Genomic DNA, 22,760 nt, shown 5'->3' on the forward strand with positions numbered 1-22,760 from the left:
GTTTTTAAATTGTACTTGCTTAAATTTCGGGACACCAATAAAACATTTAGGCAACTCGCCGTTTATGATTGTCGGCATTTCCCTTTTTTCAATAGTGCAAAGATTTAAAAAAGTTTGTGGGTCCATTTTTTTAATTACTTTCTTGTCTTGTGAGAAAAAGAAAAGTCTCATTGATTAGGATTTAGGAAGATTTCTTTTTTTCTCTTTGTATTGAATTACTCCATTTTTCCCAAAAAGAGTATATATTTATTATATTTAGTAAGTTGACAATTCAAATATCATATTCATCCGTTCACTTTTACTTATCCATTATACTAAAAATAAATTTTCACTTTTACTTGTCAACTTTATCATATATCAAGAGAAAGACAACTTTTTTTTTTTGTTTACCTTAACATTAATTACTCATTTTCAAATTATTTTTCAAATCTATTTAGACTATACACCAATTAATATGGGTATCATAGTAAAATATATACTTTATTTATTAATTCTTAAGGGGAGTGCGAAGGCAAAAGTGGATAAGTAAAAGTTAACGGAGGGGAGTACATGACAAGTTTAAAATCATAAGATTGAAACAACATTTTTAGTACATTACACATATCTTTAATTTAGGACTGCAAGATTAAAGAATCTTTTTTTATTATTTAAACTTTATCTTTCGATCAAACTAAGACACTTAAATCTGGACAGAGAGAGCATTAATTTTTGAAGTACAAATCTTTTGAAGAGTTAATATGAATTGAAATTTTTGTAATGAGCTGAAACAAACTTCAAAGTTGTAATGAGCTGAAACAGTTTCAAAGTCATACTTGTCAATAAAATGAATCAAAATTGTATGAGATCAAAGTTCAAATTCTTTTCATCTACCTTTATTTTAGTATCAAAAGTTATTTTATAGTTATAAAAAATAAACTTTACACTCTTGTATCATCTTGAAAGACGCATCAACATTTGACACATGATTACGTGACAAATTAAGTTGTTAGTATTTGTCACATCACATGGGCGTCACATTAGCTCTGCGTGGGCGGAGAAATTGATTGGAAAATCCGATCAATAAATAAAAGTGAAATAAATATCGTTGGCCCTTGTGAAACTAAAAATAACTACTCCACCATTGGCTATTGTCTTTTGCAGTTGACTTATGGTCCTTATCGACAAAGTGTTTTGATCCCTTAATTAAGCTTTAACTATCTAAAAAATTTCAAATTTAGTTCCGTCTATTTTTTTATACAATATTAAAGATTAATCATTTTTCCTTCTCTAGGATGTTTTAAAAAAAAAAAAAAAGAATATTCTAGCATTGGTGTCGGCTTCGAGTCCTAAAATTAAAAAAAAGTAAAAAGTAACCATTCTTCTCAAACACTACTAAAAGCTTTAAAACCGATGGAAAAAATCGATGGAAAAAATCGACGAAAACATATACAATTATGTCGACTTTTTCAATAATTTTTTTAAATCTTTTTTTTTAAGAATAACTTTTGATTTTTTTTCAAAAATGCACGAAAATATATAATATTTATTATATTATTAAAATAATGATAGAGTCGTCGATTTTTTATTTTTATTTTTTAGATTTATTTTATAAATGATGAGTCGGGAGTCCGTCGATTTTTAGAGCAAAAAAACTAGGTCAATATAAATTTTCATCTTATTTTAATTGATAATAGGAAAGAAGTTAAATTTTTTACAAATGTAGAAATTGCTCATGCTTTTAAATTAGATTGGATTCTAATATGCAGAAACTTCAATTAAAATTATGGAGTACTAAAATCAAAGACCTTGCAGCAACTAAATATTCCAAGACCAACAATTTTGTTAGGTTGTCATCAAAGCTGTTTGGAGATCTTTTAATTTCCTTTTAACTAAGCATCCTAATAAGGAAAAATGTAGACTTTAATATTGCCTTTTTTATTTTATGCTTAAAAACAATCCTGTGGGACCCATAAGTCCACTTGTCAAATAATAAATTAGACTCACATAAATTATATTGATTACGTGACTCACGAAATAAAATTTCTAGTTTGTATTTTGTCACGTCACATGGGCATCAGAATAGCTCTACGTGGGCGGAGAAATTGATTGGAAAATCCGATCAATAAATAACAGTGAAATAAATATCGTTGGCCCTTGTAAAACTAAAAATAACTACTCCACCATTGGCTATTGTCTTTTGCAGTTTGTTCTTTATTACAAAGGCGAACCTTCAAATATAAGTTATCCTCCATTCTTCGAAATTACATTAAATAAAAAGTCAAAAGCTTTTGCAGATACAATAATTTTGTAATCTAATTTCAACACATTAAACCCACTTTTTCAACCAATCGGTCATCAACTCCTCTAGCCGACTCCTAATTTACCCGTCTTTCCTCCATCTCCTTTGTTAATTCTTATTCTTTCTCTTCTTAATAAAAAATAATTCTCTCAATATATTTCTCCCCTTCCCAAAAACCCTTTTCTCCATTTTCCTCAATTCCAATTTTTTTCATTCTATTCATTCTCACATAGATCACCCATATTAATTCCCCCTTAAATTCATCAATTTACTAACACACAAATCAGGCATGTTGATGTTAGTAAATTGTTCCAATTGTCGTACCCCATTACAACTACCACCAGGTGCACGATCCATTCGTTGTGCGATTTGTCAGGCAGTTACACAATTAGCCGACCCACGCGCCGTTCCTCCACCACAACCTAATCAATACCCACCACCTGCTTCCTCCGCCGCAGCACCTCCTCCTCCTTCGCCGTACAGCCACGCGCCACCTGGCCCACCACCCAATGCACATGGAAGAAAGAAAGCTGTGATTGTTGGGATATCGTATAAGTATTCTAGACATGAGCTGAAAGGGTGTATTAATGATGCTAAATGTATGAAATATATGTTGATCAACAAGTTCCATTTTCCTGAAGCATCCATTCTTATGCTCACTGGTAATAAATATTCAATCTTTCTTTGCTTTTTGAAGCTGTTTAACAGTTATATGAATGAACCTTATGATTTATCTAATTCTGTTTTAGAATTGTTCTTTTAGAGAATTCGTTTAGCTTATCAACTATATCCAGACCCCACATTACACTGGGTATGTTGTTGTTGTCGTCGTCGTCGTTTAGCTTACCAACTGGTATGGAATTGAGACATATATAGTTGATTGATATAAGCTTTTTGAAATCTAATGAAAGGGAATACTTTATATGGTAGCAAGCGAAAACATTGATTGAGATTGGAGTTGTTGCAAGTAACATTATTATGGTTTTATTTTCCTTTTTGGGAAAACCAATAAACAAAAGACCTTTTTTCCCGATATGCATGTGGTTTCCAAACTATGTCAAAGAAGGAAAATTACCTTTCAAAGAGTCCTGTTTAAGCGTACAACATCATACCTAGTGTAATCCCACAAGTGGGGTCTGGGGAGGGTAGAGTATGCAGACCTTACACATACCTCGTGGAGGTAGAGAGACTATTTCCAAAAGACCCTCGGCTCAAGTGTACCCTTTTAAGCGAATGATCATTGATAACGTTTAAGAGGCTCAAGAGATAGCCTAGTGTGGTTAGGTCCATCGACCTCTAATCATGAGGGGGTTAGAGTCACCAAAGGAGGAACCGAGAAAAAGCCACTATCATGCTCCTAGGTAGGGGGTTCAGGGTTGGGCTAAACATGTTATGAAGGAAAAAGGACAACATACTCCTATGATCAGATGATGGTGTCTTCAAAATATGAACGTCTAACGTTAAGGATATTAGTGGTCCCTGGAATCGCCTTAATAAGTTTTATTATCGTTGTTGTTTTTTAATTGTGTTGTTTTGCGACCTTGAGAGTCTTTTGATTGCCACAAACAACTTTCAAAGGCAAATTACATTTTCCTTTTGTACCTAACCATTTTTTCAAGAATGAATAATTATTATTGTATGTCTACACTCTTCTGTTGTTTGAAACAATTGTTTACTATCATAGTTTATCCATTGTGCATTGACAATAAACCCAGAAGAGTGTATACTTGATTTTGGTCAACTTATATTAATTTGCTTTAGAGATATGTTTCATAATTTCAACTCTCTTGTCAAAATACACGTGCAGAAGAGGAAACCGACCCATATAGAACTCCAACTAAACAGAACATGCGTATGGCATTATATTGGCTTGTACAGGGATGCCAACCGGGAGACTCACTATTCTTACATTATTCTGGTCATGGCTCAAGACAAAGGAATTACAATGGAGATGAAGTGGATGGATATGACGAGACTTTATGCCCCCTTGATTTTGAAACTCAGGGTATGATTGTTGATGATGAGGTTAATGCGACAATTGTCAGGCCTCTTCCTCACGGAGTAAAACTTCATGCCATAATTGATGCTTGCCACAGTGGAACTGTTTTAGATCTTCCATTCCTTTGTAGAATGAGCAGGTATGTCACTTATCCTTAGTAATTTATGATGTTTTTTCTTTGTTAGAAATTGTAATCTATTGTTTGAAGCATTGAGGTATAATTTGATATACAAGAGGTTGTTTCATAAAATATGTTTAATGAGTATTCATTTTCACCTAAGAGATTCCTAATTAGAAAAATTAACGAAGTATCTGTTGTTTCATTTTCATCTAAGATAGAGGGCTGATAGGATTTTCTGACATTTGAGATATGATATGTTCCATGAACAACTCTTCAGTTCGAGAATGTATATGGTTTGACTAAACATCGAATTCTACAAATTTTATTAATTAAAACATGATATGTTGTGCACAAGGTAACACCTGAAAATGTCATCATTGAAAATGTTCTGTAATTTTTCTTCGTTTTCAGCTATGATCAACTTTTTATTCCACTCTATCTTCGGTAATACTTATTTTTTGCAACTTCATGGATATAGGAGCGGACAATATGTATGGGAGGACCATCGTCCCCGCTCTGGTGTCTGGAAAGGAACTAATGGCGGTGAAGTTTTCTCTTTTAGCGGTTGTGATGATGATCAAACTTCCGCTGATACATCTGTAAGTTTGATTAATCCTATCTCTCTTTGTGTGTACTGAATTTAACCTGAAACTATTAGCTTATCCCTCTTTCTGTGTACTGGATTTAACTTGAAACTATTATGAAACTAATGACTTTGATGTGCAGGCTCTTTCAAAAATAACTTCAACTGGTGCTATGACTTTCTGTTTCATTCAAGCTATTGAGCGCGGTCATGGAGCCACATACGGAAGTATATTGACCGCAATGCGAACTGCCATTCGACAAGCTGGTGGAAGTTCAGGGGGTGACTTTGGTGGCGGTGCTGTCACATCTCTCATTTCCATGCTTCTGACAGGTGGTAGTGTCGGTGGTTTGGGTGGAGGATTTAGTCAGGTAACTTCAACATATTACGTTAATTTACTACTGAAGTGTATCTTTCTTATCAGCGATCTCATTTTTAGTAAAGAAAAACTGTTCTTGAAGAAGCAGTGTTTAGGTTCTGAATCCTATCTCTAATAAGTGGTTTAAATTTATATAATAAGTTTATATATAAAGACTTATGCAGTGTTTTAGGAATTATTTAAGGTTAATGTAATGTTTTTCAAAATTCTAATCATCTATGTAGAATGTTAAAAATAATTTCATACATTTTGAATTAAAAAAATTGTAGTCACTGTTTCCTTTTTCCTATTTGACTTGCTTTGTTATTGCTTTATTCTGAGCCGAGGGTCTATCGGAAACAACCTCTCTACCTCCCAAGGTAGGGTTAATGTCTGCGTACACTCTACCCTCGCCAGACCCACTTGTGGGATTGCACTGGGTATGTTGTTGTTGTTGTAGCTTTGTACATGTTTTTATTTTTTAAAATTCTATTCATCTAGTGATCTCAGTTTTTTTACCTTTAGGTAGAATGTTACTATAACATACATTTGAATAATTCAAATCTATTATGAAGTGAAAAAAAATTCTTGGTTCACTTGAGGCCTTCAATTTTTGGGGCTTCGCAATTACTTTAATGGTCTTAGGCTTGATCCAACCTTGTTCGTCCTTTTGGGTGATTATGGGAGTTTGGTGCAGACCCTTGTGTATGTCACCCCACATTTTAAATTCTTTTTGGCATTGACCAGAAGCGCCAACTCCCTTTTGCAGCTCATGGTTAGCAAGACCCTTGTGTATGTCACCCCACATTTTAAATTCTTTTTGGCATTGACCAGAAGCGCCAACTCCCTTTTGCAGCTCATGGTTAGCAAGAGCATAAATGCACTACTATACGTTGAAAGACCAAAGATGTGTTTATCAGCTTTATTCTTTTGAAATTATGACCAATATCAAATTTACTTGTGTAGACATTAAAGCATTTTTTTACCTCAATTTTCCTGAGTTGCAGAATTTAAGTTGTTGACCTTTGCTCTTTTATGTTGTACTCTTTTCAGGAGCCCCAGTTAACAGCTTGCCAACCATTCGATGTGTATGCAAAGCCATTTTCGCTGTGAAACTCCTTCTGCCCTCCCCCCTTCTTGGTGTGTTTGGATTTGGCTTGTTTGTAAAGATAGAAATTTTATCGGCTTCTATAATATGCTGCTTATGCATGAGAATGAGGATACATTTCTGATGGAAAGCTTAATAGTGTTATTATCATTGTCGATGTAGCTGGCCCTTAATTGTTGCAGTGTCTACAGATTAACTGAATTTGGTTAAGTCCCTTTGTTTAATAAATTTGCTGAGATGTTTACCCTTTACACTTTTGGTTGTCCAGGGGTAGAAGTTTGATGCTTACATTCCTCTTTTGCCGCTCTATTTGTAAATAAATAAAAAATTGAGTGTTTGAAACCTTACTTGGATGAGACTACGCACCTCTTGGATTTTGGAGGAGACGTGAAGGCTTGTATTCTGAGTCTCAATTTTTGATCATCAGAATACTAATTTTGGTCGCTTTCTTTCCTAAATATCTTCTTTTCAAATGATCTAGTTTCCCCTTTCTTGTCCTATGAATTCTGATTAATATTTATTTAATCAAATCAATCCATTAATCATAGACGTTTTAGTGGATTCGTTTACCTGCTTAGGTGAGTTTGCCAATTCAACTTTTTAGGTTTTCAAAAAATATTTGCTTGAGCTGTTTTTGCAACGAAAATAAAGAGTTAATCTTCTCAGAAACAACTCCATTTGTTAATTTATTTTTATGTTCTTGCTAACTTTGTATTTTGGAACTTTTCAATTGGGATACTGGGTTGGTAAAATCCACGGCACTTGGTCATTGTTATGTTTGTATTAATCTAAATACAGGAGAACAAAGGAATTTAACTGGCAGTGTGGATTGAGGAACCTAGTGTCTGTTTTCCTTACCTGACAAAAGTTGAGGTTTTAGATTTTAGTACACCTGGTACAAGCTTTTTTTTTTTAAAAAAAAAAAGTGCTCGTAATACTTCAAATGAAATGCAAAAACGGGAATCTTAATTTTTGAATTAAAGGTTATGTGTCTTTTGCAATAATGTGGGAGGAAGATATGAAAATTTTTACCATGGTAGAGGCTCAACCAACAAAAGTTGTGTGAGGCTACATCCTTTATTTGACAAGTGAAATTTTAGGTTCCACCAGTACTTTTGCTTATCCACACCTTTCTCTCTTTTATTCTAATCATTCACTCTATCATTTTGCCCACTATCCCCACATAACTTAGCACAAATTTTAGTTTTATAATTTTGTCTTCTGAATTAACCCATGCAATTTCATAGTTCAACCAACAAATATTTAGTTTTCAATAGTAAATTAGTTGTTATTTTGTCTTCCAGTTCTCACTCGCTCCTACAAAAAAAAAAAGGAAGAATTTTTTTTCAAAGCTTTTAAGAATATGCAAAACGTATACGTGTATGACGTTAACTTAAATCGTATTCTAAGAAACAAATTTATTAATTGCATTTCTCAAATGCAATTTATAAATCGTATATCTAAAAATCACTTTGTAAAGCACCAAAATAAGTTTTCACTTAGCCTTTTTATTTTGGTTCAAAATAAATGTTTACTTACATAATCAAGAAAGAATTAACTTTATTTTTCAGTTTTGCCCCTATTTACTCAAGGCAATAAATAGGTAAGAATCTTATTAATAAAGGGTAGTTTAGTCAAAATACCTATTTTTTCTAGGAATTAATATTTTTTTAAAGGCTAAGTGGACATTTATTTTGAATCAAAGGTATTACATTATTTTAATGCTAAGAATAAACCAACATAAATCGGCAAAATAAATGGATAAAGATAGAAATAGATCTTTTTGATTTCTCTTCATCTACTAAAATGTACGAAACTGACATTGACCAATTGTCAATACATAATTGTGTGAATTTTGTAAATGGCATACAACATATAAGGAATAAGGAATAGTTAATGCATTTCTAAAATATTGATTGACCATTTATTACATTATTTTGGAATAATCACTTTGCTAACTACATAAATTATTCAATAATTGCTTTTAATAAATTATATCTTTCATATGGGAGCTTAGTGCTCCAGGCGCCTTTTTTTATTTTAGAAATGTGATTTATAAATCTGAGTGAAGCTAAATATCGTCTTTCAATGTTTTATTACCTCAATTAACTTTTAAACACATGTATAGTATATCACACGCATTTTAATATACATTTTGCATATTTAGAATTCTGATAATAGTTGTGCATTAGTGAAGTCAAAAGTTCCATACTCTGCTGAAAAAAAATATAAACAAAATATTTTTACATTAACTAGTATTTTCCACAGAGAGAGAAAAAAAAGCTTTACATTCTATGAGAAAGAGAGAGATGAGAGAGCAAAAAGATAATTGGAAAGAATAAAAGAGAGAGAAAGGAGTAGGTAAGCAAAAGTACTGGTGGGACCCAGAAATTTCACTTGTCAAGCAAAGGGTGGAGCCTCACACAACTTTTGTTGGTTGAGTCTCTACCATGGTAAAAAATTTCGGCATATACGGGGAGGACAGAAATCGGGATGGGGTAATAACTAAGGATTCATGTACAATTATATGGGTGGGTCCGTTTGTAATTTAATTCACATTGGATTAGCACTTGATCAATCATACATGGTCACTGATTTTTTATATAACCCATCTAGTCAACCATTAGTTTTAGGGGTATTTTTATGCCAAAAAATAATGTTGAAGGCACTTTTGATCCAATAGGTAGAAGGAAAGTAGTGTTGGCTCAAATTCAATAGGTTGGTGGTATTTTTAAGTCAAACGATAACATTAAGAGCGTTTTTTGTCCAATGGGTGGAAGGGGGTAATTTTGAGACAAATTCAATAGGTTAGGGACATCGTTGATCCTTTTCTGAACTAGTAATAAGTGTAGACAATAAAATTCGCGTCGAGAAAATAATAATCAAGACAGGAAAATATTGCAACAATCGTTGTATTTGATTTCAGAATATGAGTGTTACAATCTCTATGAATCCTCTGATTCGCCTTTTCAATAATAAATTCAAGGGCTTTTGAGCTTGATCTTGAACTTGATGGATTTGACCTTGACTTGTACTTGAATTCAAGGGCTTTTGAGCTTGATCTTGAATTTATCTTTGGATTTGATTTTGATTTGAATTGATTCGTTACGAACAAGTGAATTTGATCTTGAACTCCTTGATATTTGATTCGCCTTCATTCTTGATCTTTGGATACTTGAAACTTGTAGAGAAATGCTTGCTGCTTGTAGAAAACTTGTAGGGTTTGATTCACGAGCTTCCTCTGGCTTCTTGTTTGAATTTCTGGTCCCTTTTCTAAATTATGAGACCCCTATTTATAATTGTAGGATAGAGGAGTTGTGATAAGAAGGAACTCCTTTCGGCCAATCGTATTTCGGATACGACGATATTTGATTGGTCGGAATATGTCACTTGTACACGTGGCACATCTTCATCGCCTTTGATTTGACTAGACATCGCATCATTTTGACACGTGTCATGACCCCATAGGCTTCTTTGTTTGACTTGGCGTGCCACGTCATTTGACACGTGGCTTTGAAGTGGGCCTCTAGGAAGATGACATTTTGGGCTTAGCAAAGTGGGCTCATTATTTATAGCCCAAATTAATGGACCAGCCCAATAGAAATCGGACCTTTAATTAAATTCATATTTATTGGACTTAAATAATTAACTCAATTATATTAATCCGTAATATTTATTTGGACTAATATATCTTGAATTTACTATAATCCGAATTTCTTACGGATTTAAATTCAATAAAATTTCGTTATCTACAATAAGTACTGAGGGCACAATTCTGTTGAAATAACAAAAACTAATAGGATTAATAGCCAATTTGGCCAGTTTTTAGGAAGCCATAAGTGCTTGTTTTAGATAGCTGAGATGTTTGGCTAAGCTTTTAGGGGAAAAATAAGTATTTTTGAGTAGTAGTTAAAGTTGCTTTTCAGAAACTAAAAGAAGTAGATTGTCCCTATTGGCCAAGCACAAAAGACTACTTTAATATTGTCAAAAATATTTTTTAAATTAATTAGTCAAATACAAAATGTTATTCTTTAAAAGTACTTTTCCGAAAAATTCATTTGACAAAAAGCATTTTTCAAAATAAATAGATTTTAAAAATTTAACCAAACATGCTACAATTAATTTTTAGATGTCTATTGCGAGAAGAGCTTAGGAGAGTATAAATGATTTTTTTTTTTTTTTTTTTTTTTTTTTTTTTTACAAAAAGTGAAGAATAAGTCTTCCCAAACAAATGAGAGGTTGCCCTTTAAATGCCTTCATATTCTTCCACGTTTTCCCATGAACATACGAACCCCACCAGAAAAGTCCCCTGTTTATTCTTGAGGTTCATGGTTCCTACTGCGGGGAGGAAGGAGGGAGTATTTAGCTTTATGTTATTCTTTGAACTCAACATTTTTAACAGACAATTCTAAAAAGTAATCAAGTTGCTAAATCTTTGAATTTTATATTAAAAAATAAAAACTTAGACCCTTGAAACGGCTATGTTTAACTTAAGCATACCCTTCTATATATATGTCTAGTTCTGGATGAATTAAAATTATTGATTGTTCATTACTACAAGGATATCAACACACCTTCATTTTCACTTCCCTCCTCTTTAACATCCTTCCTACCCCTAGTCTTGAATTTTACAGCCCTACCAAACTTATTATAAGTGTACTTGGCCGCGCTACGCGCGGTCATTATAAAATATGAATAGATATTAATGTTATAAGTTTTATAAAAGAAATAATATTTATTAATTAAAATATCTTCTTATGATTCTACTATTTTTCACGATTCTTGAGATAATCTATATATAATCTTTTGACCGAAAGAATATTGAGAGATATTATGATTGAATATGAAATTACTCATTTAAATCAATATATGTCAACTTGAATGGAAGTAAAAGAAAAAAGTAATGAAAAACTAGTAATTTGAACAGAAGAGGTAGCCTTATTTTGTTTAATCCTTTGTAAAAGATGTAATATGGTTTCAAGATATACAATAAAAAGTGGTTTTTAATTTATGTGTATATGTGTTTACACAAACTATTTAAACTTATAAGGGTGCTCAGATTAATATGTAGAATTTCAAAAACGTAAATTTGCCCAGTTGCTTGTTAATTAACATGTCGGCTGAAGCATTTTAGTTATACTTTAAACTTGGGCTCTTTAATACAAAACTTTTCCTTAGTATTTCAAATAAAATGCAAATTGCCATTTGTTGGACTTTATTAATGAAGCAAACAGTTGATATATTAGTACAATTTTTAAATGATTAGCTCCTAATAATGAATTTTGATATTATCCTTTATTTTATGGAAAACAATTGCCAACATACATTTGGTGTCAGACTATTAACTAATTCATACATTTGTGTTATTTGAAACATATACTTCTATGTAATATACAATTTAATGTACGTTACCAATGAAACTTATATAACTTTTGTACAAGTTTTAAGGAGTATTAAAAAAGGTAAAATTAAAACTAAAAGCTAGTAAATTTCACTTTATAGCTGTAGTGACCATAAAAATAAAAATATTAGATTCAAATTTAGTTTTATATGCAGAAATAAAATTTAATTTCTTGACATAATATGTTAATACCAAAACCAAACCTTTAGTATGCAAAAACAATGCCAATGGAAGAAATAATCATCTAATTTATGTAGATACTTCTTTTTGTAACGTTTGTATTCATGGACAGTTTATCACATCTCAAATAATCACCTACCAAAATAAAGAAAAACAAAAAAAGAAAAAAATTTAGCTCTGCAGCGAAAACAATGAACAAAGAAGAGATCAAGCCAGTGTTTTTCCCTTAAATAAGAGCAAATAAACAATCAGTATGAATAAAATTAAGAGCAAATAAACAATCAGTATGAATAAAATTAAGTCATCTAATATTCAGATTATAAGAAAATTAGATACCTTGCATTTGATTCAAAAGAGATCATCAAATAACTTCTTTTGCAAAGTCAAGTTTGAAGAACACTACTTGTTTATATCCTCAAATCTCCTTACAGTGATTTTGTAGTCATCTTTTTCATTTATTAGTCATCTTTGGTCATTTATCCATCATTTGGTTTTCTCTTCTCCTTATCCCTACAAGAAACAATAAATCACCAAAAATTGATAAACTACGCATCTGTTTTTTCCCTTAAATAAGAGCAAGTTAATTAAAATAAACAATCGGTATGAATAAATATTAAGTCATCTAATAACTTTTTTCTTTTCTTTCTTATTCTTTTCCTTTTTCTTTTCTTTCTTATTCTTTTCCTTCTTTTCTATCCTCTCGCACGCTCTTATAAGAAAATTAGATATCTTGCATTTGATTCAGAAATGCTTGTTGAGATCATCAAATAACTTCTTTTTGCAATTTCAAGTTTGAAGAACACTCACTTGTTGTTATATCCTCATTAATTTATTAATTTATTTCTCTCCAACATTTAATCCAGTGATTTTGTTAATTTTATACAATTAGTTTTTCCTTCTTTTTTTGGTTTCATTTATCCATCATTTGGTGTTTGGGTCTTCTCCTTATCCCTACAAGAAACGGGGGGTTGGGGGTTAGAAGGAGAAGGGATGAAGAAGAAAGAGAGAAAAAATTAAATCACCAAATAATTAAAAAAATGATAAACTGGACCAATCATCTGGTGAACAACACCAAGATCAATCACCGTTAAGGGGGTATTTAATTAACCAAAATAAAAATAAAACAAACAAGTTTTGCTTTGCCAAGTTCAGAGGCCAAAACATGTCTTTTCTCAAAAACAAACAATAAACAAAGACAAGATCAAGCCAGTGCTTTTTTCCTTAAATAAGAGCAAATAAACAATCAGTATGAATAAAATTAAGTCATCTAACTATTCAGATTAATACCTTGCATGTGGTTCAAAAGAGATCATCAAATAACTTCTTTTGCAAAATCAAGGTTGAAGAACACTACTTGTTTGTATCCTCAAACCAGAGTGATTTTATAGTCATCTTTTTCATTTATCCACCATTTGATCTTCTCTTCTCCCTATCCCTACAAGAAACAATATATAACCAAAAATTGATAAACTAAGAACCGTAAGAAAATATCAAAAACAAATTTATTGAATGAGGATTTCAACAAATAAGATTAAATAAACGCGCATTTTTTTACCCGCAGTCAAAGTGAACAACACAATGGGAATAGCATACCCAAAAAGAAAAGAACAATAAGAAGATATGTATAGAGCAAAAAATAGATTATCACAAGGCAGATGAATGAATTTCACTGTAATTATCAGTGATTATTATTAAGGAAAAAACGGTTTTAGGTTGATAGTAATGAATATTGTTGTTACATACGTGGAATCAGACAGAGGGTTACATGGAATTTATTAGTTTACGTGGCTATGACTCTTGCGAAGGCTTATTTAATGTATGAAGCATTTGTTAATCCAATTATATAGTAAATTATGTAGAGAAATGTAGGGGGGAAATGCCAAAAAAAAACAAAAAAAGGAGATAAAAGATAAATAGCAATGGAGGCCATAGAGAGGTGTCACATCACCTTATCTATGCCTTACTTTATATTATATATAGATTGTTAGTCGAATGAGCCCTTAATTTTATACTCAAGGCAATCTTAGAAGTTACAAAATTTGAAATTTTTTCAAAAAAAAAAAAAAAAAAGGTTTAAGTTTTATACACTGACAGTGTAAATAATTTTTATACTATTAGGTCATTAATAAGATATTTACAAATAAGTTTCATTAAAAGGTGAGGTTTGAAAATTTAAAAATAATATATGTACTTCTAGAAAATTTACACTATTAAATGTGTCGTCAAGCAGTAGTAATAATTGATCTAGGTCTTAACTAATTTAGTTGCATACAAGTACAAAAGTTCATGACATTGCAACATACATAATGAAAATTAGTTGTTTATATTAAATCGGAAATTTAACATTAATAATAGTACAAATTAAAATGGGAATACATATTACTTGCTTGTAATTGAGTGATATCCATTTGGCGAAAATATCGATGCTGCTAACTTTTTTCCACTTATAACAATTGAAAGTTCCATGACTGTTGGAACTGAAAAAGTCAAAACTTCGTGTCTTAACTTATGTTAAGAAAGTGTGTGTTCAATTTCCTGAACCTACAGAGAGTCAAAAGGCCATCTGTGCTATTATACTTATATTGCGAAAGTACGAGTTCTATTTTACTAAAACCTACAGAAACTACAGTTAGTTAATTGACACATAATTTTAGATCAATAAGGTCTTTTTGTCACACTATTTTGATCACAATAGTCCAAATGGAGTAAATTCATATGACTATTTAGGTCAAATTTAATAATTTATGCTTACATAACGTCATTTCTATCTTTTCTTCTCAAAGTTTATCTTAATTTAAAATTGTACAATAAAGATTATTGTGATTTTTACATAAATATGGTCAAATTTAGATCAAATTGGTGTGGCAATTCCATTTCCTAAATGGTTTTACAATAAAGGCATATATTCACAAACCACAAATATCATTCAAGAAAGTAATCATTACTTACCACAAGTGTCATTCAAGAAATTAATCATTACTTACTAGCTAAAGAGTCGGCCTATTTTATTCCCATATCGTTCGAATTTGTATTTCACTTCTATTTTGTACATCTAATAGCTCGATCATAATGATATTAATTGTTACTCCCTCCGTTCAAATTTACTTGGTCACCTTTCATTTTACACTCTTATTAAGAAATCATAAATAAGAAGGGTATTTTTACTAATTTACCTTTTTGACTGTTTTTGATACACTCTATTAATGTGGCCTCAAATTAATCAACTCAAGTTAGTAGTACTAGTAATAAAGTAACCAGATCATTTAGAATTCAAAAGTTCTCATTAATGTAATAGCATAGAGCATATGAAAAGACACCATCAAAACTGAATTTTTATTGCCCTTATAATCCTTTCCTCCAAAATTTCGACATGAAAATTTTTTGGAGCCAAAAATTTCTACCTGAAAATTGCTTGAATTCTTTATGAAAATGAATTCCCTCCTAAAATTCCCTATAAAAAGAATGATTGACCTGCTTAATATTGAGCAATGTAAGGTTACAGTCGCAACAACAGTGCACAGCAATGCAGTGAAGCAAAGCAATGCAATGCAGTGCACAAATTCAGCATATGGAGCTGGTTACACAGGATCAACTCTCACTAAAACTACTCCAACTGATTCACGTGTGCATGTGGAAGGTGTGAGCTGTCATAATCAGTTAGAGTAGTAGCAAGATTAGTTAAGTTGGTAGAAGATATTTTAGACTAGTTGATTGTATAGGAGTTCACGTGTATATATACATACATAGTTTGTAGTCTTTGTAATTAATCAATTTCATAATGAATTCATTTCAATTCTTTCTCTCAAACTTCTACTCTCTTCATTCAATCTATTAACTGCTTTCTCACTTCTGCATCAACATAGCAGATCACTCATTAACATAGCAAATTACTCTAAATCTGCCATGATCGTGTGATGGATTAGGAAGTTTAATATGGTATCAGAGCATTGAAGATTGAATCTAGGAGTTTTATCTTCTATTTTCCGCCAATCCTTTGTGAAGAAAAACTGAGAGATTCATTCGTTTATTGTTTCATCATCAAATGGCAGTTAAAATAGATCATGATCACCCGCTATATTTAGGTCATTCTGATGTAGCAGGAGCGGTTAAAATCGATATACAACTCACAGGTATGGAGAATTACATGTTGTGGAGTCGTGCAATGAAATTGAACTTGTTAACAAAGAATAAAATAGGATTTATTGATGAAATTATTAAAAAGGGAAGGATTACATTGAGAGCATGCATAGGCAAAAACTGCTTCAATTTCTCATGAGCTTGAATGACAATTATGCACATGCTAGAAATCAGATTCTTCTGATGAGTCCTTCACCTGGTGTAAATCAATGATCATACAAGATGAGAGTCAAAGAGTTCTGAGTGGTGAGCATTACAAAACTGGTGAAAGCATGGATCCTACTGCATTGTTTACTAGCAAACAAGGTGGTCATGGACTAACACATGGTCATGCAGGATCAGGTAGATTTGGTGGACCTGGAGGACCTGGTCATGGCCCTTTTCAAAGGTCAAGGAAAGGAGATCTATATTATGACTACTGTGACATAAGAGGTCACACTAGAGATCAATGCTACAAACTAAAGCCTTGTACTCATTGAAATATGAGAGGTCATACTAAGGAAATATGTTATAAATTGCTGGGATACCCTGCAAATTTCAAAGGCAAGAAGAGAGCAAATGCAGCTGCTGCAGTTTCAGGACCAAATGTACAGGCTCAAGGATCAGGCTCTACACCACAAGTCACTCCCTATTTCACACCAGATCAATACAATCAAATTCTTCATTTTATTTGAACAAGTCTACAATTAGTGAGTCAAGTGCAAACATAGCACGAGTATATTTTGCAGCTAATACATGTCTTGCTAATGCAGCAAAAATTTGTGCAAAATGGATAGTAGATAGTGGTGCAACTAATCATATGGTCAGTAATAAAAACTTGTTGAATTATGGATTGACAGTGAATAATCCAGGAAATGTTCAATTACTGCGGAGATTCGGCGGTTATATAATCGTAAAACACAAGGTTAACAGGAGGTGACATAGTTAAAAATGTATTGTGTGTGCCAGATTTTAATTTCAACCTCTTGTCTGTGTCCAAACTGACAAGAGAGTTGAAATGCAGTGCTCTATTTTTACCTGATTTCTTCATTTTCCAGGATCTCTTCACTGGGAGAGTGAAAAAGTCAATGGCCTGTTTGTTCTGAGGACAGTAAGACATGAAGATCCTACAAAAATAAAGAGTTTGTCAGCCGCAAAAGGTGATGATGGTGCAGTGTGGCATAGAAGACTTGGGCATGTTCCTATGGTTGTACTTAGAAAAATGAATATGTTTCATAAGAAGAGTAGTTTGTTTCTAAATAATTGTGATATATGTCCTAAAGCCAAACAAGTGAGATTGCCTTTCCCTAGTAGTCATAATAGGAGTACACATTGTTTTGATTTGATTCACTTGGATGTATGGGGACCCTACAAGGCTGTTACTCATAATAAAATGAGATTTTTCCTTACTCTAGTTGATGATCATTCTAGATGGACATGGGTATTTTTGATGCATCTAAAATATGATGTTTCAACCTTGCTAAGAGATTTCCTTGTCTTAGTTAAAACTCAGTTTGACACACAGATCAAAATGTTCAGGTCTGATAATGGGGGAGAATTTTTTAATTCTCAATGTGTAGAATTGTTTAAATCCCATGGTATTATTCACCAGAGTTCCTGTCCACATACACCTCGACAAAATGGTGTAGTGGAAAGGAAGCATAGGCACATATTGGAGATTGCTAGAGCCATCAAATTTCAAGGACATCTACCTATCAGGTTTTGGGGAGAGTGCATTCTAAGTGCAGTTCATATTATCAATAGAGTTCCTTCCACAGCTTTGCAAAACAAATCGCCCTTTGAGGTATTATTTAACAGGCAACCTGATTTGTCATATATGAGAGTGATTGGTTGTCTGTGCTATGCCACAAACTTAGCCAAATCTGATAAGTTCAGTCCTAGAGCAACAAAGTTAGTTTTGTTGGGATATGGCTCCACATAGAAGGGTTACAAACTTTATGACCTTGCACATCATGTATTTTTCATTAGTAAAGATGTTGTCTTTACCGAGAATGTTTTCCTATTTCAATTTGAGTTTTTGCAGGATCACACAGAAGTTGATAATTCCATGTTTTCTTTATCACATCATGGTGATGAATCAAATCACCTTGATGATGCTCAGCCTAACACATTAGGAAGTCCTGATGTACAGCCATCTCCTCCTACTGATGTTCCACTTGTACCACCTCTTACTGATGTTCCACTTGAACCAGTTGGAGACACTTCAAATGCACCTGCTGATGCCACTTTATCTAGTCAACATAACAAGAGGAGATCAGGAAGAACTGGCAGAAGGATTACATCACATCCACCAAGTCTAGACCTTCACCACAATGTCTATATTCCATTTCTAACAGCATAGACTATGGCAACTTGTCCACCTTTTATCAGTGCTACATAGCACATTTATCAGCTGACACTGAGCCTCAATTTTACCATCAAGCTATCAAAGACAGCAGATGGGTTCTAGCTATGAAGGAGGAGATTCAAGCTCTTGAAGACAACAAGACTTGGGAGGTGGTTGCTCTACCCCCATGCAAAAAAGCAATTGGCTGTAAGTGGGTATACAAGATCAAGTATAAAGCCAATGGAGATGTGGAAAGATTCAAGGCTAGATTGGTGGCAAAAGATACAACCAGAGGGAAGGTTTGGATTATCAAGAAATTTTTTCACCTGCAGTGAAAATGGTTACTGTCAGAACTGTAATCTCTCTTGCTGCTACTAGAGGATGGGAAATTCAACAGATGGATGTATACAATGCTTTCCTCCTAGGTGATCTAATAGAAGAAGTGTACATGCAACTGCCTCAAGGCTTTGATCCTGCCACCACCAAGGAGGGTACTAAAGTTTGCAGATTGCTCAAGTCATTATATGGCCTTAAACAGGCCTCTAGACAATGGAATGTGAGGCTCACAAATGCTTTACTTGCAGCAGGATATAAGCAGATTCATTTAGACTATTCATTGTTGACTAAGAAGTCTACTGATAGAATAGTGGTTATCTTGATATATGTGGATGACTTATTAATTACTGGTAGTAGCATGCACTTGATTAATCAAGCCAAACAGGTGTTGAGTGACAGTTTCAAGATCAAAGATCTAGGAGAGCTTAGATATTTCCTTGGCATTGAATTTGCCAGAAATACTGATGGAATTCTCATGCACCAGAGGAAGTATGCTTTGGATCTTATCTCAAACTTGGGATTGAGTGGCTCTAAGCCTGTTACTACACTAGTGGAACTGAATCAGAAGTTAACTACCCCAGAATTTGACACACTCACTCAACAGCTGCCAACATCATATGCTACCAAACGTGTACATGATCCAGTGCTAACTGATCCCAGTGCTTATCAGAGGTTGATTGGTAGGTTACTCTACCTTACCATCACTAGACCTGATATTTCCTATGCTGTTCAGAACTTGAGTCAATTTATGCATGCTCCCACGATGCCTCACCTAGAAGCTGCAACTAGAATAGTCAAGTATGTTAAACAGGCTCCTGGCCTAGGTGTTTTGCTCAGTGCACATAGCATTGATGCACTTCATGCCTTCTGTGATGCTGACTGGGGTTCTTGTGTTAACACTAGAAGATCCATTACTGGTTACATGATTAAATTTGGGGATTCTTTAATCTCTTGGAAGTCCAAGAAACAGGCCACTATTTCTAGGAGTTCAACTGAGGCTGAATATAGAAGTCTCGCTTCAACAGTTGTAGAAATTGTTTGGCTCATTGGTTTGTGCAAGGAACTTCTTTGTTCACTTGGATCTTCATGTACTATTGTGGTGTGACAGTAAGGCTGCCATTCAGATAGCAGCCAACCCCGTGTTTCATGAGCGAACTAAGCATATTGACATTGATTATCATTTCATTCGAGAAAAGGTCCAGGCTGGTCTCATTCACACTAAGTACTTGTCCACTACTGAACAACCAGCTGACTTGTTCACTAAGGGACTTAGTCGTGTGCAGCATTCCTATATACTTTCCAAGCTAGGTGTGAAGAATATCTTCATACCACCTAGCTTGCAGGGGGGTCTTGAGCAATGTAAAGTTACAGTCGCAACAACAGTGTACAACAATGCAGTGAAGCAAAGCAACGCAATGCAAAGTGCACGATTCAAAGATACGGAGTCAAGTTTACAAAGATCAACTCTCACTAAAACTACTCTAACTGATTCACGTGTGCATGTGGAAGGTGTGAGCCGTCCATGAGCTGTCATAATCAGTTAGAGTAGCAGCAAGATTAGTTAAGTTGGTAGAAGATATTTTAGACTAGTTGATTGTATAGGAGTTCACGTGTATATATACATAAATAGTTTGTAGTCTTTGTCATTAATCAATTTCATAATGAATTCATTTCAATTCTTTCTCTCAAACTTCTACTCTCTTCATTCAATCTATTAATCGCTTTCTCACTTCGCATCAACATAGCAGTATCACTCATTAACTAGCAAATGCCGCCATGATCGTGTGATGGATTAGGAAGTTTAATACTTAAATCATAAGATAAACATGGCAACAAGACAAAGTCATCAAATTTTATCCCAAATTGATTTAAATATGGCTTCTGAAACCGATATTATTAATGATGTGAGGGGTTAGAGTAACTTTCTTTGGAACTTTACAATATTCTTATGAGAGAATACATAAATACCCCCCTGGAGATGACACTTTTTTCCAATAAGACACCTAAATTTTGCGGGGGGTCATACTTAAGAATAGTATATAGACCCCCTTTTTCGGTCAATACCAGTTATAAAAAATGTGTGCAAATCACGCACCAATTGTCACTTGCCACGTGTCAAATTAATTTTTAAATATTTTTTATTTCTGTTTTTTCTATTTGAATCCTTTTCTTTCTTTTTCTATTTATTTTCTCCCTTTTTTCTTCATCTCAACTGTGTAAAAGCTCCTCCGATGAAGCCACTACCATCGTCGCCACTGCAACAACCACCAATTCCTTTATATCACCACCAACTAATCATCAATCAGTATTTGAAAATCAAACCCATAAAATAATCAAAATCTGAAACCTAAAATCACCACCAAACAAAAATCTAAAAATTATCCACCCCACCTTCTCCCCTTCCCCTAACCGTGAGCTTCACTGAAACAATAATGGAGGTGTGCTTAGCTTCAGAAATGGAAACAAAAGAATCACTCCACCATTTTATGCTATTATCATTGCATTTGGTCTATCCCTCTCTTCCCCGAAATTATACAAACAATTATGGCTTAATAATCAATTTGAAAAACTCTCTTCTATCCTATCTTGGTTTTGTGGCAAGTGGAATAAGCCATCATGGCCGGTATTATCATCGATCGCCATCGTTTTCTCGCCATCTCTTATGCCGACGACCACTTTTTAATATTCTTCCGTCTTCCTCTTCTAATTCCCCTAAAATATAATTAAAAGCTCATTTATGCCTAACCATTCCATACCACCATTAAAAGAAACAAGCTAAGAGAAGAAAATCACCATCAATGGCCTGGAAAAAAATGAAGAAGATGGGTCAAATAAAAGAATAAAAAAGAAAAGGAAATGAAATTACGAAAAAGGTAAAATAAAAAGAGAAATAAGTAGAAAAAATATTTTTAATAGTTGTCAAACAAATTTATCATTTTTTTAGGTCCTCACTCTCCGTGATATACACTCTCTACGCTGTGTGGCCGAAAAGGATGTATTAATTCCAATTCAAAATTGTTCGGGGGGATCATAGGACCCCCGCAAAGTTTATTTTATTTTTGTATTATATATATATATTATAGGTGTCTTATACCAAAAAAAAGATGTCATCTCCAGGGGGTATTTATGTATTCTCTCGTATTCTTATTAATGCACTCTTTTGACTAACAATGGAGGAACTTTTTTGGAACTTTACAATATTTATGGAGGGGGTCAACATATGGTTTACACTTTCAAAATGATTAATTTTAAGGGTAAAATGGGAAAGACTTAATTAATCCTATCTTGGTTTTGTAAATGGACAAGTAATTTGGAATAGATATTTTTAGTAATGTGGCCAAGCAAATTGGAACGGAGGGAGTATTATCATCTATAAGTTGCTTTTGCCCATTTTTCGACTATTTGTAAGTTTCACCGAGGGAGACTTAGTAAATTCTTTAAATGTCGCAGGAATATATGCAATTTAAAAATATTTTCATATTCAACAAAAACTATTGAACGTCGTTTATCAAGACAACTATATGTAACATTTAATAGGTATTTCACATATTACCTTGATAAACGACGTTCAATAGTTTTTGTTGAATATGAAAATATTTTTAAGTTGCATATATTCTTGCGACATTTAAAGAATTGACTAAGTCTCCCTCGGTGAAGCTTACAAATAGTCGAAAAATGGGCAAAAGCAAGTTATAGATGATAATACTCCCTCCGTTCCAATTTACTTGGCCACATTATTAAAAATATCTATACCAACTTTCTATACAGAAAAACATTTACAAATTTAGCAAAATTTGAATTACCCTATCATAAAATGCTTCCAAATTGATAATGTCTTAAGTCTTCTTTTAAAAGTGGTTACTCTTGCGAAAATGAAGACCCTCCTTTCTTTACCGTGCAAAATTAGAAGAAAAAAGAGATAAACCAAAAATT

General features: G+C 33.1%; 1 protein-coding gene across 1 annotated transcript; it reads left to right on the forward strand.

The window, feature by feature from the left end:
* Positions 1 to 2,455: 2,455 nt before the first annotated feature.
* LOC132064172 (metacaspase-1) lies at positions 2,456 to 6,698 on the forward strand. Its single transcript, XM_059457071.1, has 5 exons — positions 2,456 to 2,940; positions 4,086 to 4,416; positions 4,877 to 4,997; positions 5,125 to 5,352; positions 6,393 to 6,698. Exons 1-5 carry the CDS (start codon positions 2,568 to 2,570, stop codon positions 6,450 to 6,452), a joined length of 1,113 nt encoding a protein of 370 aa, XP_059313054.1. The 5' UTR covers positions 2,456 to 2,567; the 3' UTR covers positions 6,453 to 6,698.
* The last annotated feature ends 16,062 nt before the right edge of the window (positions 6,699 to 22,760 follow it).

The sequence above is a fragment of the Lycium ferocissimum genome, chromosome 7 (assembly GCF_029784015.1).
Source record: "Lycium ferocissimum isolate CSIRO_LF1 chromosome 7, AGI_CSIRO_Lferr_CH_V1, whole genome shotgun sequence".
Classification (NCBI taxonomy): Eukaryota; Viridiplantae; Streptophyta; class Magnoliopsida; order Solanales; family Solanaceae; genus Lycium; species Lycium ferocissimum.